This window comes from Eumetopias jubatus, unplaced genomic scaffold, assembly GCF_037043125.1.
Source record: "Eumetopias jubatus isolate StellerSeaLion01/CBP00866 unplaced genomic scaffold, mEumJub1_p1.0 scaffold_12, whole genome shotgun sequence".
NCBI classification, from domain to species: domain Eukaryota; kingdom Metazoa; phylum Chordata; class Mammalia; order Carnivora; family Otariidae; genus Eumetopias; species Eumetopias jubatus.
The window spans coordinates 10086406-10108547 of NW_028274818.1; the positions used below are offsets into that span (position 1 = coordinate 10086406).

The 22142-nt window shown below is 38.7% G+C and overlaps 2 protein-coding genes and 1 non-coding gene across 6 annotated transcripts in view; 1 reads left to right on the plus strand and 2 right to left on the minus strand.

Annotated features, from left to right (window-relative positions):
* On the minus strand, nt 1–20335 carry BROX (BRO1 domain and CAAX motif containing). Of its 4 annotated transcripts, none has more exons than XM_028104693.2 (13): nt 19898–20335; nt 17583–17699; nt 14836–14942; nt 14385–14481; nt 10989–11084; nt 9828–9900; nt 8229–8334; nt 7474–7563; nt 5910–5995; nt 4666–4747; nt 4203–4353; nt 3145–3304; nt 1–2457 (listed from the first exon to the last, which is right to left on the minus strand). In XM_028104693.2, the coding sequence occupies exons 2-13, from the start codon at nt 17681–17683 to the stop codon at nt 2371–2373; spliced, it is 1236 nt and encodes a 411-aa protein (XP_027960494.1). In that variant the 5' UTR covers nt 17684–17699; nt 19898–20335; the 3' UTR covers nt 1–2370. The 4 variants fall into 4 exon arrangements, with proteins under 4 accessions (XP_027960494.1, XP_027960495.1, XP_027960496.1 ...); XM_028104694.2 differs by lacking the exon at nt 19898–20335 and adding an exon at nt 19411–19449; XM_028104695.2 differs by lacking the exon at nt 19898–20335 and adding an exon at nt 19308–19401.
* On the minus strand, nt 12379–12482 carry LOC114210526 (U6 spliceosomal RNA). The gene has a single exon (XR_003609540.1). It is a non-coding gene; the product is annotated as a U6 spliceosomal RNA (small nuclear RNA).
* Nucleotides 20330–22142, plus strand: part of AIDA (axin interactor, dorsalization associated) — a 39576-nt gene continuing 37763 nt past the window's right edge. Inside the window, exon 1 of the mRNA XM_028104696.2 lies at nt 20330–20633. Coding sequence (XP_027960497.1) covers nt 20524–20633 — 110 coding nt within the window. The 5' untranslated portion in view covers nt 20330–20523. The remainder of the gene's footprint in view (nt 20634–22142) is intronic.

The window sequence follows — 22142 nt, forward strand, 5'->3', positions numbered from 1 at the left end:
TTAGGTAAAATTACTTTTATTTTCATAAATAAAAAGATAATTCATTATACAAACAATACTTTTGCCGAGTATGTTAGCTGTCATTATCCAGTTTAAACTAAGTATGAAATGTATGCAATGCACAGTTAACACAAAGTTACGTCCCTCTACAGCCTTCATGCAACTGCTTTACATTTGTTAACTTCCAAAAATTTCCAACACCATTTTAAAGAATATAATAAAGAATGGGGGATTCTAGTCACAATGCGTCACTTATGCTGAGTCAACACGCTATTTATTACTCATGTCGAAGTTGCCAATTACTGATTTAAAGTAATACCAGTATTTCTTGCATTTTACAGAAGCACTGACCGTATGACGTGTTTTCATTCCATATATGGTAGTATGATTCACAAAAATGTTAATGTGAAAATTGAGTTAACTAGGTTAATAAGCACTAGTACCCAACGACAAACAGGTCCTGTAGGCCAAGAGCAACAAGCTGGCATCAAGTACTGTTTAAAGTTTTGTCAGTAAATGGCATACAGCAAACCAATGATTTTGTAGTAGCACACAAAATACAGTGAAATTTAATTGAAATATTTTTTCTACACACAGCAAAATAAAATTAAATGTCTATCCGGTTATTATTCCACTTATTAGAATCTGCAGCTTCAAATATTAAATGTTATATAGCAAGGGGTAATTAGCATTTCCACATATTTAAAAAAAAAACCCTTATTCTATGTAGTTTCAAGAGTAAAAACTATGATCTAAGTAATCATTTATTTGGACACAACATTGATTCAGATAGGCATAATCTATTTCTTTTCAATTTTTTTAGTAATCTCTACACCCAACGTGGGGCTCGAACTTACAACCCCAAGGTCAAGAGTCATATGTTCCACGTGCCCCTATTCATTCTTCATAATGAAATGTTTATTACTATTTCAACACCTTATGCAGACTTCACTTATTTGTCACAGGGTTGCTGTGTGGATTCAATGGTTTATCTATGTAAGTGTTCAGCAGAGGGCCTGGCACATAGTAAGCTCCCAATATACACTACTATTATTTCTATTAAGTGAACCAATCTGTCATTTATGATGAAAAATTAGCTAATTTTTCCCAGAAGAATAATCAAAAGATAAGCCTACAGATGTGTGACTTTTGTTAAAGTATTATGCATCCACTATTTATTTCCCAGGTTTGTGTATACGCTAAACTAACTGTTTCAAATATTATGAGCTATTTTTAAGATCATACTGTATGTTTGCTCTTTAAGTTTTTGTTATGGCCTTTGGCCTAAAGCAATACAATTTGGATAGGACGTGTGTATTAGAAAACCATACAGTAACAATGCACACTGAAGTCAGGTAACAAAGGCATTTTACCGTAACTTCTGTCACCAAAATGTAGAGTTACTAGTGTAATTCAGGACAACCTATCTCGTTTAAGTTTAAAGTTTCTTCTTTACATCACGCAATATCTCACTTCTGCAAAAACATTTTCATTCTGTGTTCATTAAGAGCTGTCACCAAGTTCTGTCCTCTAAGTAAAACAACCCATCAGGAAAAAGGTACTTGTAAAAATCACTGTAGGTTTATTGAGATTGAAATAAAGTGCGAGGCTACCAGAACAGGAGTATGTGCTTTTTTTTTTTTTTAAGGATTTATTTATTTACTTAAGTTATCTCTATGTCCAACATGGGGCTTGAAGTCAGAACCCCAAGATCAAGAGTCGCTCCCCTCACTGAGCCAGCCAGGCACCGCTGGGTAAGTTCTTAAAAGTTCTTAAATGGTCTCAAAATACCTATAAACACTGATTTCTGAACAAATTATAGCTTCTTACATATGTAAGGGATTTGGTATGAAGATTTTCTGATCTTAAACTATAAATGACTTTTCTACCAGAAAAGGTAATAGACCCAGAACATAACAAGTCTGTGTGAGAACGTAACAGTGAGGGGGAAAGCCTCTCAGTTAAAATCCAACTCCTGTCATTCTTCTGGCATCAAATAAGAGAAAGGAAAATAAACCTTTTTGTTTGTGAAGATAGAAAAACATACCTGAAACCACTATAATATAGTAACCAGAAACTTATTACTACCCAGAGTTCAGAACAAAAACCAACAACCAAACATGCCCTTCAGAGGCACAATAAAATCTTCTACATGTTGTCCTGATTAAAATGGAGTCTGGAAACAAAGCATGAAACTTCTCTACCATAGTAAAAATCAAGAACAAATAAACTGAAGGCAGATTCCCTCTGAATGTACTAAATCATTCTACAGGCTTCAGAGGAAACATTTCAAGAAATACGAACTGAAGTTCCATGGTTTATCTTATCTACTAGTAGAGAAATTCAAAGTGCACATTTTATCGATGTACTTTAGGAGATGTAGCACCCCGTGTCCTTCTGAGGTTTGATATCTGGTTCTTTCACAGGTTTCACCACTTCTTCGGGTTTGGGTTTGGTCTACGGAGAAAGAGAAACACAGTGTTAACTGTTAACTATAAACTAATATTTGGAAAACAAACACTAGATCTTTTCCACCTTAGACTTTTAAGAGATGAAATTACATAAAAACACTTCAAGGAAGGAGCTATGGCTGGAAATTAATTCCCATTCCCTTTTTTTCAGACCCCTCCTCTTTTGGCAGTCAAGCCTCAAATTTTCCACTTAATCTACTATTTGATTTAGTACACCTAGACGTACTTAGATATAAATGAATAAAAGCAGTCTTATTTTACCCCTGGATGATTTCACGGAATGTTGAAATTAGATCAAATCTTCAAATACCCTGCAATATGCTAAATCAAATACAAAGTATTGCTATAACAATACAGACATGGACAAGCCATCTGCATCTGTTTTAGACCTCTTCTCCCACATTCCTCTTAAAAGCGTCTCTGATAAACTACAGAAAGGCAAGATCACGTGTTCGAAAACAACCTCAATTATGTAGGAAATGAGAAGATAATTAAGGCCTAGAGATCTTATCTCTGAGAGAGTTCAACAACACACCTTACACCAAACACTGCAGTTAGCTAATTTAACGTTTAGACAAACATATGTAACTACTTAGAGAAAAATATCAAAATGCTAATTCTGAATTCTCTTTTTGAACTTTTGTGAACAAATGGAAAAAAGCCAATCTCGTACACTGTCATCCTTGGGTCTTTTGGTGAGATCAAATGCGGCCAGTGTGTCTGGTGTCCAGTGCACACTTGTAGGAGGAAATTCAAAAGGTACAGGCTCTACAAGACCATAATTTGCTTTGAGTTCCAGTTGTGGAGCTTCTGTTGGAATTTTTTGAAAGTAACTGCAAAAAGCAATTTAAAAAGCAATTCATTTCATTCATCAACTACTTGAGCGTCTACTATGTTCAAGGCCCTGTGAGAGAGAAAGACAATTTAATGATGAATAAGACAGACAAGATTTTCCTGCCTCATGCAGCTTGTATGAGTAGACGAAACAGGAAAACTTGTCAACAACAATGCATCGTAACTGAAGCTATAACAGATGTTGTATCCCATGAGAACACGAAAGAGGGGCAATTAACCCCAATGTTGGGGGGCGGGGGTGCTTCAGAAATGCTTTCCAAAAGAAGTGATGGAAGTCATACTAGGCATGTGTAAGCAAGTAAAAGGGCTCAGTGTGACCAGATGCAGAATATAAGGGGAAGAACGTCAAGAGAGAAAAGCGGGGACAAAAGTGAGTCTCCCAGCCCACACAGGTGGTGATCTACAGTTTGAATCATGCTGACTTAACAATGGAAACCTGTTTGATAGGACTAGGCAGGACTGACAGAAAATCCACTTCCCAGCTTTACAGGCAGGTGCAAACAGAGTGAGATGAATATGCAAAGGGAGCAGAGGAGCTACAGGTAACATATGGGGAAGAAATAGCAGGGAGGCAAAGTTAAGAGAAAATTAAGACACTATAAGTGAGCTATATGTTAATAACTTATATTTAATTTTAAAATCTGCTTTTATAGATCATCACCAGAAGCAGAATAAAGTCAGGTCCAACACAAGGGAACTTTATTACCAATTTAAAGACAAAATTAGAGTTAAACTTAAAATGCAATCTGACATAAAATCTTTGGGGGTAGAGACTAACAGAAACTGTGAGATTACTGACACAATATAAATATTTAAACATTATAATTACAAATACATATGCTATACTAATATTACTAAATACCAAGATGTACCCACATAAATCCATTTTCTCTCTGACATTTCTCTAGGGTATTCTTCACAAGATTTCCAAGTTTCCTAAAGAATAAGTGTCCTGAAGGTTTGACCGTTGGTCCGGGTCCTTTGGTTTCTCCATATTCTTTGCACAATGCCTCTGCCTTTGCATAAACTGCATGTGAAAGGGATATAAAAATCATTTGATTATAATTATTGACTATACTAAAAAGGCTTTGAATCAGAGATGATAGGAACTTTTCTGCTCCTTACCTAGTAGGACAGTAATATCAGTAATAGTGTGAGGGGAAAGGGGGTATTTTCTACAGGTTTTTTGGCTTTTAAAACTTTCTCTCTGTCCAATTCCCTCACTTGGTCCCATTCTCTTTCATGAACTCAGCCAAAATCTCTTTTAACTGCTTATTTCTTTTTATGATAAAACATTTGTTTTTTAAAAAGGAGTTAATATTCTGGCAGGAATACTTACATTTTTCTGCTTCTTGGAGAGACCTGATTGCTTCACCACATTTATCACTAGCCAACAAAGTCTGACCATGATAACAGTAAGCCTGATAAAGAAACAAATTTTTATTCATTCTCTCCGCAAATGATGCTTTCTGCTATCATTTTACATACGCATCAGATGAATGAGTGCCTCTGTCCACTGTTAGAAGTATCAATGCAATCCCTTACACTTCTTTCCTTCAATAAGCTTCCCCCCAATCTCTGCTGGTATAAAAAGTGGGATTATGTCAAGGTTTTGAGCCACACTAACCTTCTAACTATGGGCTGACAGCAAAAAGTATTTCTGAATAATGAAATCTGTTTTTACAATTTGGGCACAGCAGATAAAGGAAGGAAATTGCGGTGCTAATGCAGAGGGATAGGGAAAGAGGATTCTAAGGTTAATGACTAAACAGTTGTCAAGAGACATGTTATCAGCCTGTAGTAGGACATGCTCATTCTTTAAATGTCTATATCAAATGCAGGACTACAAATGCTTGAAAACAGATTTTTAAGGTATAAGGAATAAAATGATCAACCTGGATCCAAAAACAGTGTTTGATTATCTCTCACATGACATTGTAACCAACAAACAAGTTTGTTGGTGGGTGTAAGAGACTGATAAGTAACTTCTCAAAGAGTGCTTACTAACGGTTCTGCACAGATCCAGGGGACATACTGGGTGTAATGCCTTAAGATCAGAATCAGTAAATACCTTCTTCAATGTACAAGATGAAAGGAGAGAATTCTCATTAAGTAGGCAGAAGGTTCCAGGGGCGCCTGGGTGGCTCAGTTGGTTAAGCGACTGCCTTCGGCTCAGGTCATGATCCTGGAGTCCCGGGATCGAGTCCCGCATCGGGCTCCCTGCTCAGCAGGGAGTCTGCTTCTCCCTCTCACCCTCCCCCCTCTCATGTACTCTCTCTCATTCTCACTCTCTCAAAATAAATAATAAATAAATCTTTAAAAAAAAAAGTAGGCAGAAGGTTCCAGATTAAAAGTGGGTTTCGCTCAAATAAAAATTCCACTGCTATAACCCAGTTCTACAATTCTACATCATGTCCTTCCTCCCACTTCAGCTCACAATGGCTGCACTGTCCGTGAACAGTTACTGAGAGCTGTCCGTTATTTGTAAAATGCTACTTAAGAGTCTGACAAGATGACAGACCTAGCTCAGAAGGGGCTGGAAAGACAGTAATTTACATTGTTTTTCAGGTTATAAATACTTACATAAGCTGTGTAGAAACACATTTTCAAGTGAAGATATTTTCTCCATTTAGCAGAATACGCAGGCTCCAAACTGGATAAAGTATGATCTAAAGTTACATTTTAAAAAGCAAAATATAATTTCACCCTGATTCACTAGAAGACTTTTAGATCATGTGTTCAGATGCTAAAGGCAGAATGCCATTCAAGTCTAAAACTCAAGCATTTACACATTTTCCAAAAAAACTTTGCTTTAAAGAGATTTTCCCATAATATTTTAACTACATAATAAAACTGTTTAAATACCATGGCACATCTTTTGATGGTTAATGTAACAAGTTTAAGATAATGATAAAAACAGAACTTCAAGATAAATACAAATTACATACTATTATACTGTTTTCTTAAAATTAAAAAACATAGCAATGCGTAGTGTGGTCACCCAAGTCAGGAACACGGACACTCTCCTTACTGGTCCATCACTGCAGCACTGAATCTTGCCTAACACACTCATTCACATCCTGCCAACTTCTCTCTAATTCATTTCCCTTCCACTCCCCACTTCAGCGTCTTTGTCAATGCTTCCATCACTTCCTCCACAGACTATAATCACCTGTGGAGTCAGCCTAGTAGTCCTTCACCTAGCAAGCCCATTTCTCATCTTACAATTAAGAGACCTTTCTTAAATTTAAATCCAATCAGTCAGATTTGCTTCAATTATCTACAGAATAAAAACCAAACTTCTTAGATAGGCTTTCAAACCAATTCAGGATCTCACACATGCATACTTTCCTAACCTTTTCTCCTATCACTCACCCTGTGTTTCAGCTAAGGCATCTGTTTAAAGGTCCCAGAATGTGCTAAATTATTTCTTCTCTCTGTATGTACTACAGAATATTCTACTCTTCCCATATGGTAAAGCTTCCTAGCAAACTTAGAACTTCTGTTTATGTTTCAAAGTCAGGCTCAAATGCCACCTTCCCCTAGACAGTCTCCTCTAGCATCCCCAGATCCTTTTGGTTTTTATTACACTGCTGTAATAACATCTTATTTTGTGCTATAATAACGTGGCTATGTGTTTGTTTCTTTCACCAGACTGTGAATCTGTTCTACTGATCTTTGTATAGCTAGCAACTAAAATAGTAATCATCCCACAAATAGAAACAAATGCTTGTTTCCTAAATAAGTGAATGAAAAGAGTAACAGGCTCATGAGAAGACCTGAGCTCTAGTCCCAACTTCACACCTGCTCACAGTTAAATTACAGGTTAGCTAAGTCTCTGGAGTTGTTTCTTTAATGACAGCAACTGTAAGGTTATTATTAAGATCAAAAAAACTTCAAAACTAAAATACCTGTATAATTATTACATATAACTGGTTAAGAAGGATTGCTCTGTCCTTTCCGTTTAAAGTTATGTAGCGCGTTAACAGTTCTCATTCTTTGAAACAAGATAATAACACAGGTATTATTCCAGTTTTGCAAATGAAATCATCTGAGAATCTACTTGTTTTGCTTGTTCCCGGTTAAACCAAGAGTTTAATCTGAAAATCTAAAGACTACAAATATAACAAAAGAATTACAAACTCACCAGCTTTTTGATAGAAGTTGGCAGTTTCATAGGCCAGTGCAGCAATTAGTCCAGGAGCATGTTTCAGTTCAATTGCTCGAGCAATTGTTACTGTAACCAAAGCACAATAAAGTGAATGTGTAATTAAGTTTACTTGCATTAAATTAACTATAACAGCAAAAGACAGCCCAACAATCTATTTGGAATTTTAATAGTTTGTTAAGAATTTTAACATGAAAAGTTAACTTACAGAAAATGCAAACATAAACCAAAAACACTGAGCTTGCTGATTCTGATATTGTTTAAGTCACTAGCCAATTACTAGCTAATCACAAAAAATTACTACTACAAAACAGCATGTCAGAGGACAACAAACACTTCCAGGGCACTGGAATTTAAAATAAAGAAAAACAAAAAGCCTACAAAGTTTCTTTATTGGGTTTACTGGAGTCTTCCTTTATTTCCTGCCCTGAAAGGTGAAGATTTAAAGGCAAGCCAAAGAGTGCAAGAAGAAAAGGAAAGAGCAAGGTAGAGGGAAAAGATGAATTACAGAATTAATCTGATGTTGTCAGAAAGGGCATGACATCAAAATCCTTTTTAAACTGCAAGGCCTTTTCCTGCTAAACTATCCATGAAGGCAAATGCTGAAGGTGAAGTTGTTCCTCACTATAAATCTCTCAAATGTGAGACTCAAATCCAGCTAATTCTGATTAAAAAAAAAAAATTAGATGCCAAGAAAAATTTCTTAAAAAAAAATCTTACAATATTTAGGATACCTTCTTGAGCTTCAGCCTGACACTGGACAACATAAGCTTCTAGTAGTCGTGCCTCTAAGTCCCTCCCTTTTTCTGCAGGTGTAATAAGCTTTGGGATATGACTTTCCTGAGAAAGAAAAACAACAAAGAAGCCACATTTTATTCAACCCAGTTGTTAGAGATGAACAAAATGGAAGAGACATTCAATTTGGGGATTTATCAGAAATTCAGGGGGCGCCTGGCTGGCTCAGCCAGTAGAGCATGTTCCTCTTGATCTCAGGGTTATGAGCTCAAGCCCCACCTTGGATATAAAATCTTGGGGTTCCTGGGTGGTGCAATCAGTTAAGTGTATGACTCTTGATTTCAGCTCTGGTTCTGATCTCAGAGTCCTGAGATCGAGCCCCCCGTCAGGCTCCGTGGCCCAGCATGGAGTCTGCTTGGGTTTCTCTCTCCCTCTGCCCTTCCCCTCTCCTCCCCCACCCAAAATAAATAAATAAATAAAATTAAAATTAAAGATAATAAAATCTTTTAAAAAAAATGTCTTACAAAAATCTTAAAAATAATTCAGGGCACCAAAACTTGTGTAAAAAGGAGCAATATTAAGCTTTTAGAGAACAAAAGCTCCTGTATACTAAAACTTTTTAAAGCTTCTCATATGTGTCTGCAAAACTTGGGTCAAAATAGATAGCTTAGATATGCAAGTTATATTTTCATCTTAGAAAATGTTTAACTGGGGGCGCCTGGGTGGCTCAGTCGTTAAGCGTCTGCCTTCGGCTCAGGTCATGATCGAGCCCCACATCGAGCTCCCTGCTGGGCAGGAAGCCTGCTTCTCCCTCTCCCACTCCCCGCTGCTTGTGTTCCCTCTCTTGCTGTGTCTCTCTCTGTCAAATAAATAAAATCTTTAAAAAAAGAAAATGTTTAACTGAAACAGTAACCAAAGTTCTCTTTTGCATGACAGCTAGAATTATTCATTTATATTAATAACTGTAGAGTAGAAAGAGGTCTATAATTCTATAGGTAACTCAGGATCATAGGTTTTTAATCACTGTAAAAGCATCTTATTTTATCATGAGAAAACCTATTATTGGCCTCTGGAAGGTGTTTAGTAAATAGCAGCTTAATAAAGATGAGGTGGGGGTAATCCTGATTGCTAAATACATCAGTCTTTCTCCTAATTTCCATCACTGGAGATTTAATATAATTACTGCGTACTGACTGCCCCTCTAGCCTTTTCATGGAGATACAGAGAATACCCTCAGAAGTTCAGTTTTGCAGAATCATGATTTATCCTGGCAACTGCCACAGACCGCAATGAGAAATGGTAAGAACCGTCAATTTTCGTGCTTTGTTTTCTATCTTTACCAAAGGGATACAAAAATAACCAGTGAATTACAACTTGAATTTTCTAATTGTAAAATTCACTGATGATTTTCTAAAATGAAGACATCTGAACTTCCGTAATTGGATGCAATCATCAATAAAGTATTCAACATAAGAAAAACAACCCATACTAGGTTCTTTTTACAAAGTGAAATAATTCTTTCCCGAATCATTCCCCAAAGAAAAATTATTCAAGAATTAAAGAATTAGGAATATATTTTATCGTTATTATTATTTTACCTTTAAATGTTTAAAAATCCCCGCTGCAATTTTTAGGCTTCGATGGACTTCTTTTGCTTCATCTTCTGTTATGCTTAAAGATAGTGGTTACATCAGAGGATGAATCCTGTTTCTTGTACTAAAACCAACAACTAATGCATTATCATAAAACCAAATTAGTCATTTGTATTTCTCACCAGTAGTTTTCTCCCTTCAAAAAAAAAATCTGACTCTTAAAAAAGTAACAAATGCACATGAAAATTATCCACAGAAGACACTATAAATGAAAAAAAGGGAGACCCTGTCTATAGGTTGGGTCAGAGGCTTCTTGCTGTTCCTTCCAGATAATCTTCTGTGCATCCAACAAGCACAAAATATTCTACACTTAATGCATGCACACACTTAACACATATATACACTCTTGTTTTAATCACCTAATTACTTTAGAGATAATTTTACATCAGCACATATAATTCAACTTTATTTTACTTATTTTTTTAATATTTTATTTTTGAGTAATTTCTACCCCTGATGTGGGGCTCGAACTCACAACCCAAGATCAAGAGTCACATGCTCCACTGACTGAGCCAGCTGGGCGCCCCTCAACTTTATGTTTAAATGGCTGCATATTATATGCATGGTCAGATGCACCACAGTTGGTAGCTGCCAGTTTCATATTGCTAACATCCATTTTTACTATTATAAAAATTGCATCTTATTTCATTTAACAGTTCTTGAATCCTTCAAAACATCTTTCACATCTTTGTATTTCTTTTTCTGTTAACTGCCTGTTTATGTCCTTCACTTATTTTCAAATGATTTGTTGGTCTTTTCCTTTCCTTTCCATTATAAAAACAATTTGTCACATGCATTGCAATTTTTTTGACCATCTGTCATTTGTTTTTTAACTTTGTTTATGGTACTTTTATGCAGTCAAATATTCTGTTTTTTCCTTCTCTTGGTTTGGGGTTTTATTTAGAAAGACCTTCCTCATGACAAGATTAATTTTTTTTCCCTTTTAACACTGGGCTCCATAATCGATATTTAAAATACCAATACTATGAGGCAACCTTTCCCTTTACAGAAGTGGTATTTTTTATCAATAGCCCAGACTTTTTAATAATGAATCTCCATATATTTGAAAATAACACATATGTATACAACACTCCCCTTTAGACTTACTTTTCTTTTCCAGCCAGTCTTGAAGCATATTTGGTATACCATAGAGCTACATTAAATCCCATGGAAATTAATTCAAAAACAGCATCCTGCTGGGCACTAGAATTATAAACATGAGTGTCACTAAGTACTGTCAATTACTGAGACATTGCTATATGAAGCCCACTGTACATCCAACTCAAAATTATAAAAGAACTATATGCTAACTGGAAAAATGAAGAAAACAGTCCTTGTGTTTAATGACTAAAAATAAAGGTCCATAATAGTAAACAGGAGAATAGTAGGTTTTCAAAGGTTACTGTACAAAGACTAGCTTTAAAAATACAAATTATGGAGACTCAACTCCAGAGAATCACGAAGTCTGGGAGGGGCCCAGAATCTATGTTTTTAGTAAGTACCCAGTTGATTCTGGAGTGGGTGTTTCTTATACCAATTTAAAAAGAATGGAATTCAGAAGAGAGATTGTTTCAGGCAAGAATGATTAAAGAAGGTTTAATGGTAGAGAAAGTCTCTGAATTGTACCTTGAAAGATGGCTAGAGGGGAGGCAGAAGGTTACCCCTTCAGGTAAGGGAATGATGCTGTTAAAGCACAAGAAAAGCATAAACATTTTTTTCTGAGAGTAGTGACCCGACTAGTGTGATGGAGCACACGGTTTGTAAAAAGAAATGGAGGTCAAAAAGCCAAGCTGAGGTGAAGCAGGTAGACTTTGAATGCCAAGCCAATCATTATGTGTACCACAAAGAGAAAAGGTCTTACAAACATCTTATTTGTTTCCTTCAGATTCTATTACTAAATATGACACCAAGAGGATGACAACAGCTTATTTAGCAAATAAGGTAATACTAATTTTTAATCATTTCTGCTTTGATAAGAACTTGGATTTTTTTTATACATTACTCATTTATCTTAAGTGATGAAGAAAACAGAATATCCTTATTTTATACACATACTACTAAGATACAGAAAAATTACCCAAAGGGAAGAAACTAGAATCATGGTCCCACTTTGTGTTTTTTAAAGATTTATTTATTTGAGAGAAAGGGTACATGCATGCGCACAAGCATTTGTGGGGGGAGGGGCAGGGAAGAGGGAGAGAGAATCTCAAGCAGACTCCCTGCTGAGCACGGAACCCAATGCAGGGCTTGATCTCATGACCCTGAGATCACAACCTGAGCCAAAATCAAGAGCTGGATGCTTAACTGACTAAGCCACCCAGGTGCCCCTCCACTCTGTATTTTTTATTTAACTGCTGCCTCATAAAAGGAATGGAAACAGGGAAACTTCTTTGGTTAAAAAAAAGGAGGGGTGTTATAAAACATTCACAATTCAAAAATAACTTACATACTATCCTGTTTAATATGTTATAATACACAAAAATGTGAGTTATGTATTTTTTTAATGGAATGCTTCACAAATTTGTGTGTCAGCCTGCCAAAGGGGCCATGCTAATCTCTATACTACTCCAATTTTAGTGTATGTGCTGCCAAAGCAAGCACTAAACAAACTTCTTAAAAACAGTTTTACCCCAATGATAAAAGCTGTAATGCATAGTTTAAAAGTTTATTCTTGGGATGCCTGGGTGGCTAAGTCAGTTAAGCATCTGCCTTTGGCTCAGGTCATGATCCCAGGGTCCTGGGATCAAGGCTCGCATCGGGCTCCCTGCTCAGCCTCCTTCTCCCCCTGCTTCTGCATACACTCTAGCACTCTCTCTCTCTCTCTGAAAAATAAATAAAATCTTAAAAAAAAAAAGTTTATTCTTTTCAGAATTGAGAACTTTCAAATGAATTACATCTGGTAATCTGGTAGGCATATCTAATTTATAAGTTTACCTTTAAATAAGATAGTTTTGCTAATTTATATAAAGTCTCATGAAAAACTGTCTCCCTTTTCAGCCTTCATTTATTTCAGTCTGCCTTGTTCCCAAACACTCCATTTCTATTGTACCACATCTTAGTAGTCAGAATGTATATAGTTTAAAAAACATTTTTCAGAACAGATATATTCACAGCACACTTTCTACTGAATAAACAGCAATCAAAGATAAAGCAACTTAAAAATCTCAGATGTAGAGAATATCGGGTATCATTCCTTAAGGCCTTCATCATCTGATTTTTCACTGTCTCATAAAACTCGCTGAAAATAGCTGTCACAAGGAATCAAAATTTGGCATGGTGGGAAAAGTGCCAAATGTATGTAATACAAAACACTTTAGAATTTGCCAAAGTTTTGTGATGTCATAACGATAGAGGTTTGACTCTAAAAAACATCTTTTTGAAGAAAAACATTCCTTAATTTTAGATAAAGGGGTCACATAAAAAAGAAAAAGAAAAAAGAATAGAAAAAAAACATAAAATGAGGACTTGGAAAACCTTAGTATCCCAGAATATTAAAATTTGGAAAGAATCCATAGTCCCCAACTTCCTACCAAATTTATGAATTCTACATACAATATTGCCAAGGAAGGAAAGAAACTAACAATTTACTAAATATCTACTATACACCTGGCATTATTTGAGTCACTTACCATAAATCTGCCTATTTTGTTCCTCACAAAAGCCCTGTATCTGTAACCCCAACCCAACCCAGAGTTGAAGCAGGTGTTCACAGAGAGACCTGACATTTCATCTGAATATGTAGGAATCCAAAGTCCACACTCCTTCCACTGCAATGCCTGCCCTGGGTCTCTCAGCAAGCTCCACTTCCTTCCCTTCTGACTTTATACAACTTTCTACAGCAAATGGAGATCCGGATACATGGTCATTTAAGTAATACAATGGTGTTTTAAAAAAAAAAAAGTTCAATAAAAGTTCAGCACCATTATGATGTTTCCTGTTGTAACTAGACCTCTTCTGATTAGTTTCAAGTGAGTGGTAAGAAAAGTTCGGAGGCGAAATTTTTTGAAACAGCAGAAACAGTGACAAGAAATTAGGAAGAAAATAAAACTATGCTCAAAAGAGTATGGAGCTGGGGTGGAACTGGGGACAAAGAGAAAGAAAGAGACTGACCAAAGACATCTGAACTATCCATCATAAAAGAAAACTAGGTGAAAAGCAAACTTTTGCTCTCCTTGAAGGCAGGCAAAGACAAAAAGATAGATTTGGATTCTAAATTTCCAACTGTTCTTTGCGTATAATTAATAAAGCCAAGGGTGTTCAAGTCTGGTTAACATTTGTATTGATCATCTCAAAAATAGATTTGGTCCAGGAGAAATAAATTATTATATTTTTACTTAACAGAATGTATTAAGAGTTTAGGTCAAATGTTTTTAACTAATTACCTGATAAGAGAAAATGCTGACCACATCTATATTTTATTTCTTCAAAAACAGAGGCTATGGGTTAACCACTGGCTAAATTGTTACAAAAATGGCTTCCGTTTAGTACTGTTAGCTTGCCTACCTTGGAACCTGTCCTTGTAATGTATCAGTCCACTTGAAATTTTGAATATATCGTAACTTGCTTTCTTGGGTAGATTCATCCAATGAATTTATGAAACCTGTAAAAAGGTACAGCATTTCAGTTTTAGAAGAAATCTCAAGTATTATGTTTAAAAATTTTTTCAGATAATGACTTATCCAGACACCTGAAGAAAACTCCTAGCCCCTCTCCCCGCCTCTATACCTCACACCTTCTTCTAAGGTAACATAGTATGAAATACGTACACATTTAATTTTCAAAATGTTAGAGGGACCAATACCATCCTGACATTCTCACGTTTCTGAAACTCAAGTATATCAAAGAATACAGACTAGAAGGCTAAACTATTCAAATTTGTAAAGTCTAAGAATTAAATGTGAATTTCTGCAAAGTTGTTTTTTAAAAAACTCTGAAGTTCCCATAAATAACTAACCTTGTAAAAGTGAGAAATAGGAATCTGATGCATTCTTCATCATTTCTGGATTACAGCTCAAATCAGTGAAGAGTTCAAGCAGTCGTGCTCTGGTTGATCTCAAGTCACTTATGAGACAGAAACAATAAAACTAAGTAAGCTGCATTATGATGAATCTATGTAAAAGTGGCTTAAAGTTTCAACTGTAAAAAGCTTTAAAATAATGCACACCCATACACTTCCTCTAAGGTATTACTAAGAGTATACAGGAATAAACTTAATTAGGACTAACACTGGGGGTAAGTGAAATTTCTAATAACAACTGTTTTACAAGTTGTACTAAAATAAACTCAGCCCAACCTAAGAGGCAAATCATGGATACAATTGTGTAATAAAAATATACAAGTTTCAATTTTAAAAAAATCACATAAACACAAGCATGTAAAATGGGAGAAAGAAATTAAGAATGAGTAAATTAAACAGACCTGTTCACAATAAAAGTTTTCTGAAAAATGGAAATTTAACATGCTTATGCAGTTTTAGTATCTCCTTAAAATTTCAAAACGTGACATTATATCAATATATCTTATTAAGTAGGAAGCCCTATTTTTAAATTGCATCCTATAATTCAACGTACACATCAAGAGTGTGTGAGAACATGTGGCCACTACTCATTTTAAAACTGCTCCCTGGTCTCCATTCTCCTCTACTTCTCTGCAGCAATAAATGTTGCAGATCCACCATTTCCTTCTTGAAAGTCTCTTCTCCCTGTATTCCACGAACACTAAATCTTCCAGGATCACCTCTGATCTCTAAAAGTTCCTAAAAATGTTCAGTCTCTGGCTTTCCACCTTTCTCTCTTTTGAGGTCTTAACAACTTTACATACAATCTGAGATCTACATCATCAGCTCTACCTTGGCCGGGTTCCAGTTTCACATCTAATTTCAGAAGGTGACTTGCTTAATGAGTTCAGAAATCATATTGCAGGGACAATGATTGAAGACACTTGCATATAAATGACTAATGAAAGACTACAATTCAATTGTCAGCACCGAGAGACTAGGGACTGTATATCCAGAACTTTGTAGATGCCGAGGACAAAGCACATACTTTGCTGAATAAAAGAATACTAACATTTCAAATGTTTTAAGATTTACAAGGCCTATAATGCAGCAGTGATGTTTAGAAGAAAGTGCAGATTTAATTTTAAATGGTCTGAATGGAAATGTTTACTCACTGGTACAAGTTCCGTGAAAGCTCATTTCCAAGAAAGTACATACCAACAATTACATACAGATGACCAGAATGGGATGGGCTACCTTATGAATTTGTCATTGTTGAGTTATTTAACTAGAAGCTAGGCAAGAGTAATTCCCGGACCAGAAACAAGGCTGAATTCTTAAGGCCTACTCTAGGCTCAAATAGTTTGCTAGCTGTTTCTGGGTAGGCACTCAATCATCTGCGACCCAACTGTATAAAGTTATATTCACCTTAAAATTACAGAATTTCAGAAAAAATGTGCCTTAGAAATATCTATTTTAGGCTGTTCATTTTATAAATGAATAATAAGACCCAAAGAAGTTAAGAGACTTGCCCAACGCTACGGATATAACAATTAAGCCGGGACCAATCTCTACGAGTGTAAGATCAGGGGTTAGCAAACAAATCTGTAATTTCTGTACAGCTCTCAGCTTGTTTTTGTAAAATGAACAAAGAAGAATATGCAACAGCAGCTGTATATAGCCCCACAAAGCTTAAAATGTTTACTACTCAGCTCTCCACAGAAAAAAGTCTGATGACCTCTGATCTAGATAAATAAGCCAATTTTCCTATCTTTTGCTCCAATTACTTCTTTCCACAAAAAGCAGCAACACTCTCAATTTTCCATTACTGGTACCATCAAGGTCTTGATCATCTAAATCAACTATTCATATAGACTGAATCCTTTTCAACTTCCCAGAGCAAATTAGACACGCTGACCAGTTGACTCCTCTTTTGAAATATCTCTTGCATACATCTCTTGTTCCAAACTGCTCTACTCACTACCCCTAGAATAAAGGTGTTCCTAACAGAAATGGTTTTCTTCTATCACTTCTTACAATCTAAATCAATAATCAGCAAACCTTTTCCATAAAGAGCCTGAAAAATATTTTAGGTTTTGTGGTTCATAAAGTCTCTGCTGATACTACTCCACTCTGCTGTTGTAGAGGAAAGCAGCCAAAGGCAGCCAGAGACAATATATAAATAAATGGGGTGAGGTGACATGGCTGTGTTCTAATAAAACTTTATAAAAATAGGAAGTGGGCCAAATCTGCAGGACAGTTTGCCAACTCCTGAACTGAGCCATACAATTTATTTAAACTCCAACTCAAGTCCTTTCTCCTATATGAACACTCTAAAGCCTATTCCAGATTATTGGGATCTCTCCCTGCTCACAACTCCATGAATTTACTATCTGGCTAACTTAACAATATTCATATACAGCTTTGTGAAGTCTCCTGTACTGTTGTAATATACAGTTTAACTCTTATTGTGATTGTTTTAGCCTCTCTGGGACTCACTGATCTAAAATTAAGGACTGCAGCCTAGATGACTGCCAAACTTTATAATCTATTATTTCACTCTTCACAGGTCATTTGTAAGTTTATAAGGAGTCAAAGGGTAGGGCAAGGTGTTACATACTTCTGTATTGCCCATGAAACCTAAAATAGTACCTTGTATCCAAAAGTGGCTCAATCAGTACTTTCTGAGTTTGACTAAAACTAACCTGCAAATTTTTGAAGCAGCAGGGCCAGCGGCTACACCATAGTAGTTAAAAGCGACAGGAGCTGTGGCTTTTAATGGGTTCCTATGAAACCAGTGTGTCATTTTCTCCAGCTGTTTCCTATAAACAACAAAAGAAATTGTATAAAAAATAAAAAATTTAATAATGTAAATAGTATAAAAATTAAGTTTACTAAGGATACATGTATACATTTTTATTTTTTTTTAAATATTTAGTATTGCTGGAAGTGTTCAGATTTTTTTTTTAATTCATTTTTTTGGCATACTTGGTTTTTTTTTTTTAAGATTTTTTTTTTTTTTTTTTTTTTTTTTGAGACAGAGAGAATGAGAGAGAGAGAGCACATGAGAGGGGGGAGGGTCAAAGGGAGAAGCAGACTCTCTGCCGAGCAGGGAGCCCGATGCGGGACTCGATCCAGGGACTCCTGGATCATGACCCGAGCCGAAGGCAGTCGCTTAACCAACTGAGCCACCCAGGCGCCCCTACATGTATACATTTTTAAAGTATATTTATATGTGTGTGTGTATATCTGAGACATACACACGTACAAATAATGACCCTTATTTAGACTGCTAAGGTTACTTGAAATAAATAGGTTTTAAATTAACTATATTTCCAACACAGTATTGCTGATGCCAATTAACTGGTTACAGCATGTGTTTCTCTAATAAATATACTTCCCACAAAACAGTAATAAAAAATCAGAATTTTCACGAATAAAAAAATGATACTTGATCAATAATTTCTATCCTATAAACCCAAAATACTTGAAAAACTATCTAAGTGAAATGCCAACTTAAAAAATAGTCCCAAGGGTGCCTGGGTGGCTCAGCTGGTTCAAGTGTACTACTCTTGGTTTCCACTCAGGTCATGATCTCAGGATCCTAAGATCCAGCCCCGAGTTGGGCTCTGCACAGAACATGGAACCTGTTTAGGATTCTCTCTCTCCCCCTGCACACAGTCTCTCTCAAATAATACAATCAATCTCAAAAATTAAGTTCCACTCCTTTTTGGTTTAAAAAAAAAAAGCATGTCACTTGCCTAATAGTCCTTGGGTAGAGAATGCGAATACAGGAAGGCCCAGCGGAACACTTAAATGTGGCAACTAGATTCCGGGAAATCACAGTCAAGAAAACCTGATAAGGCTTAATTAACTTAAAGGCATTATACAATGTTGTTGATCGAATTTTCTTACTGGGGAAAGAAACAACAACCGTAGGCTGCACCGTGTAAGAAACACCTCCTGGAGCACCTCCCTTAAAATATTCACCTATTTCCGACAAAACCGATTTGGGAGAGCACCAGCTACTCAATGCATTGTATACACAATGGAAAATTGAGCAAGTTCACTTATGGCTCAAAACACTTAATAAGTTCTTTTAAGAATATGTATAATCTTCTAACCATCCATGTAAACCAACTTTATAACAAGTAAATTAATACAGCTTCTACGTGCATATAAATCAAACCTTCTAGAGATAATGGCACACCATACACTCGATTCTGGGGACAGCAAATTTTCTACCAATACCCTTTTCAGGCGGATTTCCACTTCCTGGATGAAAATGTCCACAGTTCTGTGTATCCTGACTTCAGGAACGAAGAGGTAAGTACTGTACTCTCCGCCCCGGCCCCATCTTGCCCCTTTCTGAGACCTGCCACTCCTGTTTCCAGGAATTCGGAGGGTGGAAAGAACAGCGACACACCCACCCGCAGCTGCAAGGGTGCCCTTAGAGCCACCAGCACAACGGTCTGATCGAAGCTGCCACCTCCCCTGCCTCCGATTAGTGAAAGGGGCCCCCCAGGAACCTACCTGGGAGCCACCCCCGAGCCTGGAGAGCCGACTTCCTGTTTACCACCCAACCTCTTCCTCCCGAGCTCCGACCCCCGGGAGGCGGCGCGCGGCGGCCTTGCGCAGGCGCCAAGCCTAGTAGCCCCTCATCTGAACAGGCATTTTCGTGGAAAGCCGATCCTTTCCACCCGGGAGAGGCGGGCAGACGACGGCAGGACAAACCCCCATTTAGCTTTTAAAAGATCCCCGATTGCCAGTGGAGACGCGGGCAAGGGGATTCAGCGAGTCTAGCTGTAAATACGATCGATTCGCGGGGCCAACGCGCATTTTCTTTCTTTCGTTTGTTTCAAGGCATTAGAAGGACACTTTTTTGGACACTATCCGGGAGTCTATGGAGACTGTAAAACGCGTGTAAAAGGGGGGGCGGTGACCCTATCGCTTGGGACTCCGGGATAACGCCAGGGGTAGGGGTGTTACTGGGAAACGCCCATTCTCATGACAAACTTACCGGATTTCTCGGAAATCTGTGTAGCAGTCCTCCTAAGGGAAGAAAGGGAACGTCCGAGTCCACAAACGGGAAAGGGAGGGAGGCGGAGAGCCAGGGCTGCCGAACCAGAGCAATGGGCAACCAGGCCTGCGCCAAGCCGGGGTCACGTGGCCCGGGCCGCCATGACAGCTACCGAGGCGGCAGTACGCGCCGCTTAGGGGCGGAGGCGCCGCGTGTCGCGGCCCCCTCGAAACGCTCCGTTCCTCAGCCCTGTCCTAGCTACTCTAACCCAGTCTTTAATCGTGAGCTGCGGTCTCTATTCCTGAGAGGAAGAGAGGACGCGGCCGGGCCTCCCAAGCCCAGGAAGAAAGCCGCAATAGCGATGGCGGCCCTCGCGGGAGCGGGGCGGCTTCAACCTAACGCGGGGCGGGGCTTCGGGGCGGAGCCTCGGCGGGGCGGCCGCTTCAGAGCCGCAAAGTTTGGCTGTGGCGGCAAATGGGCTTGGGCGGCTCCTCGGCGGGTGGCGGTGGTGGCCGTAGCGGTTCCTCCTGGCCCTGTTAATGTCGGGGCCAGGCCCGGGGAGGATGGCGCCCTAGAGCCCGGCCTCGCTGGGGTAGGGGCGGGAGGGGACGGGGTGGGCACCGGCCATGTCGGAGGTGACCCGGAGTCTGCTGCAGCGCTGGGGCGCCAGTTTTAGGAGAGGCGCCGACTTCGACTCTTGGGGCCAGCTGGTGGAGGCGATAGACGAGTATCAGATGTGAGTGACTAACCGCGGGAGCGGGCCAGCCGGGCTCCAGTGGGCCGCCTCCCCCTTTCTTCTGTCGGTGTCTCTTATCTCTGTCTGCAGCCAAGGCTTCCCAGGGTGGGGCCCCCGCAGGCACTGGGGCTGGGATCGCACCGGCCCCGGACGGGCTGCCCTGGAGACGGCGGTCCGCTCGCCGGGCTTCCGCGCCCCTCTCCCCCTCCGCCGCCACAGGGCCAGTTCCATTCAACAGGTAGCCCCTCTTTCCTGCGGCGCCCGCCCTAGCAGGCTACCTCTGTAGTTCCTTGCCTCCTTTCCCCCGCCTCTCTCAGGTTGCTGCCGCTCAGTTTCTCTTCTAGAATCTCTGAGGGATACTTGTGTCTTCTCCGCCCACGTTCCAGGGATGAGTGGCCTTGCTCTGTATGGTGCCTGCCTCCTCCCATGTGTAGGACAGGAGGGAACTGGTGGCGCTTGCAGGGAGGGGGCGCCCCCAGGAAGCAGCGAGGACAGGGGCGCCTCACCAGCCAAGGGAAGGGTCCCCTCTGGCGCCCCTTCTCCACCCCTCTTTCTGGTGTGCCGTGTTTTCACAATTCACCTCGATTCCGTTTCGGTTTCTGGGACTGTTATTTGCTTGGCTGTGTGAGTCCCACCCACCCCCTCGCTCGGTTGCTTTGGGTGGAGTCCGCGCAGGATGTGAACAGAAGAGAGCAAACTAAATTAATAGACCACGCACGGGAGCCACCACTCCCTCTTTGGGTCCCTCCTCCTTGCCCTATGTTTAATGTATAGCCGCAGGGTACTTTGTGAGTACCAGTTTCTTTGATCTTTGACCCGAAGTCCGATTTCTTAATAGCCTTTCTGGCTTCCCCCAAAAAACTTCAGGGGTGTTTCTAAAATTAAAAGACAAGATTTACGTGTATATAAAACCTTGCTTAGTTTCTTGCACCTTTTACTGAAAAAATAACTGCCTGCTAAAATGCTGTTGTTTGCAAACTGTTGCCATTAATTACTTTCTTGGTTAAAAGCAAGTTATTGTTTGAGGTGTTACTGACTATGAAACCATGTCAGTAAAATCTTTTTTTTTTTTTTTTACTCCCTCAATGTCTCCTGGAAAGAATATACGGTTGAGACTTGGAAGCTTTAAATTCTTTTTCTTTTCCCTACAATAGTTCTTGTTTCTATCTGACCATTAAGATAATTTAAATGTGCAGATGTTTTCTACCCCCATGGTACTGACTTGTAGTTTCAAAGAGCCCTGGAAACAACCATGCTCTGGGCCATGTTGCCAAGTTTAACAAGTACTAGCCTCTGTCTTGCATCTTCACTTGATTTCCCTTGCTCCTGCAACTACTTAGTGAGAACATTACTCTCATTTTACAAAATGAGGAAACGGAAGCTCAGGTTAAACATTAACAGGAGTCCTGAAACTACCACTGAAATCTGGGATTTTTTTTTTTTAACTCCAAATCCTGACTGCTCATACTACGTAGGGCTTAAGACACTGTATTTAATGTGCCTTGTGTA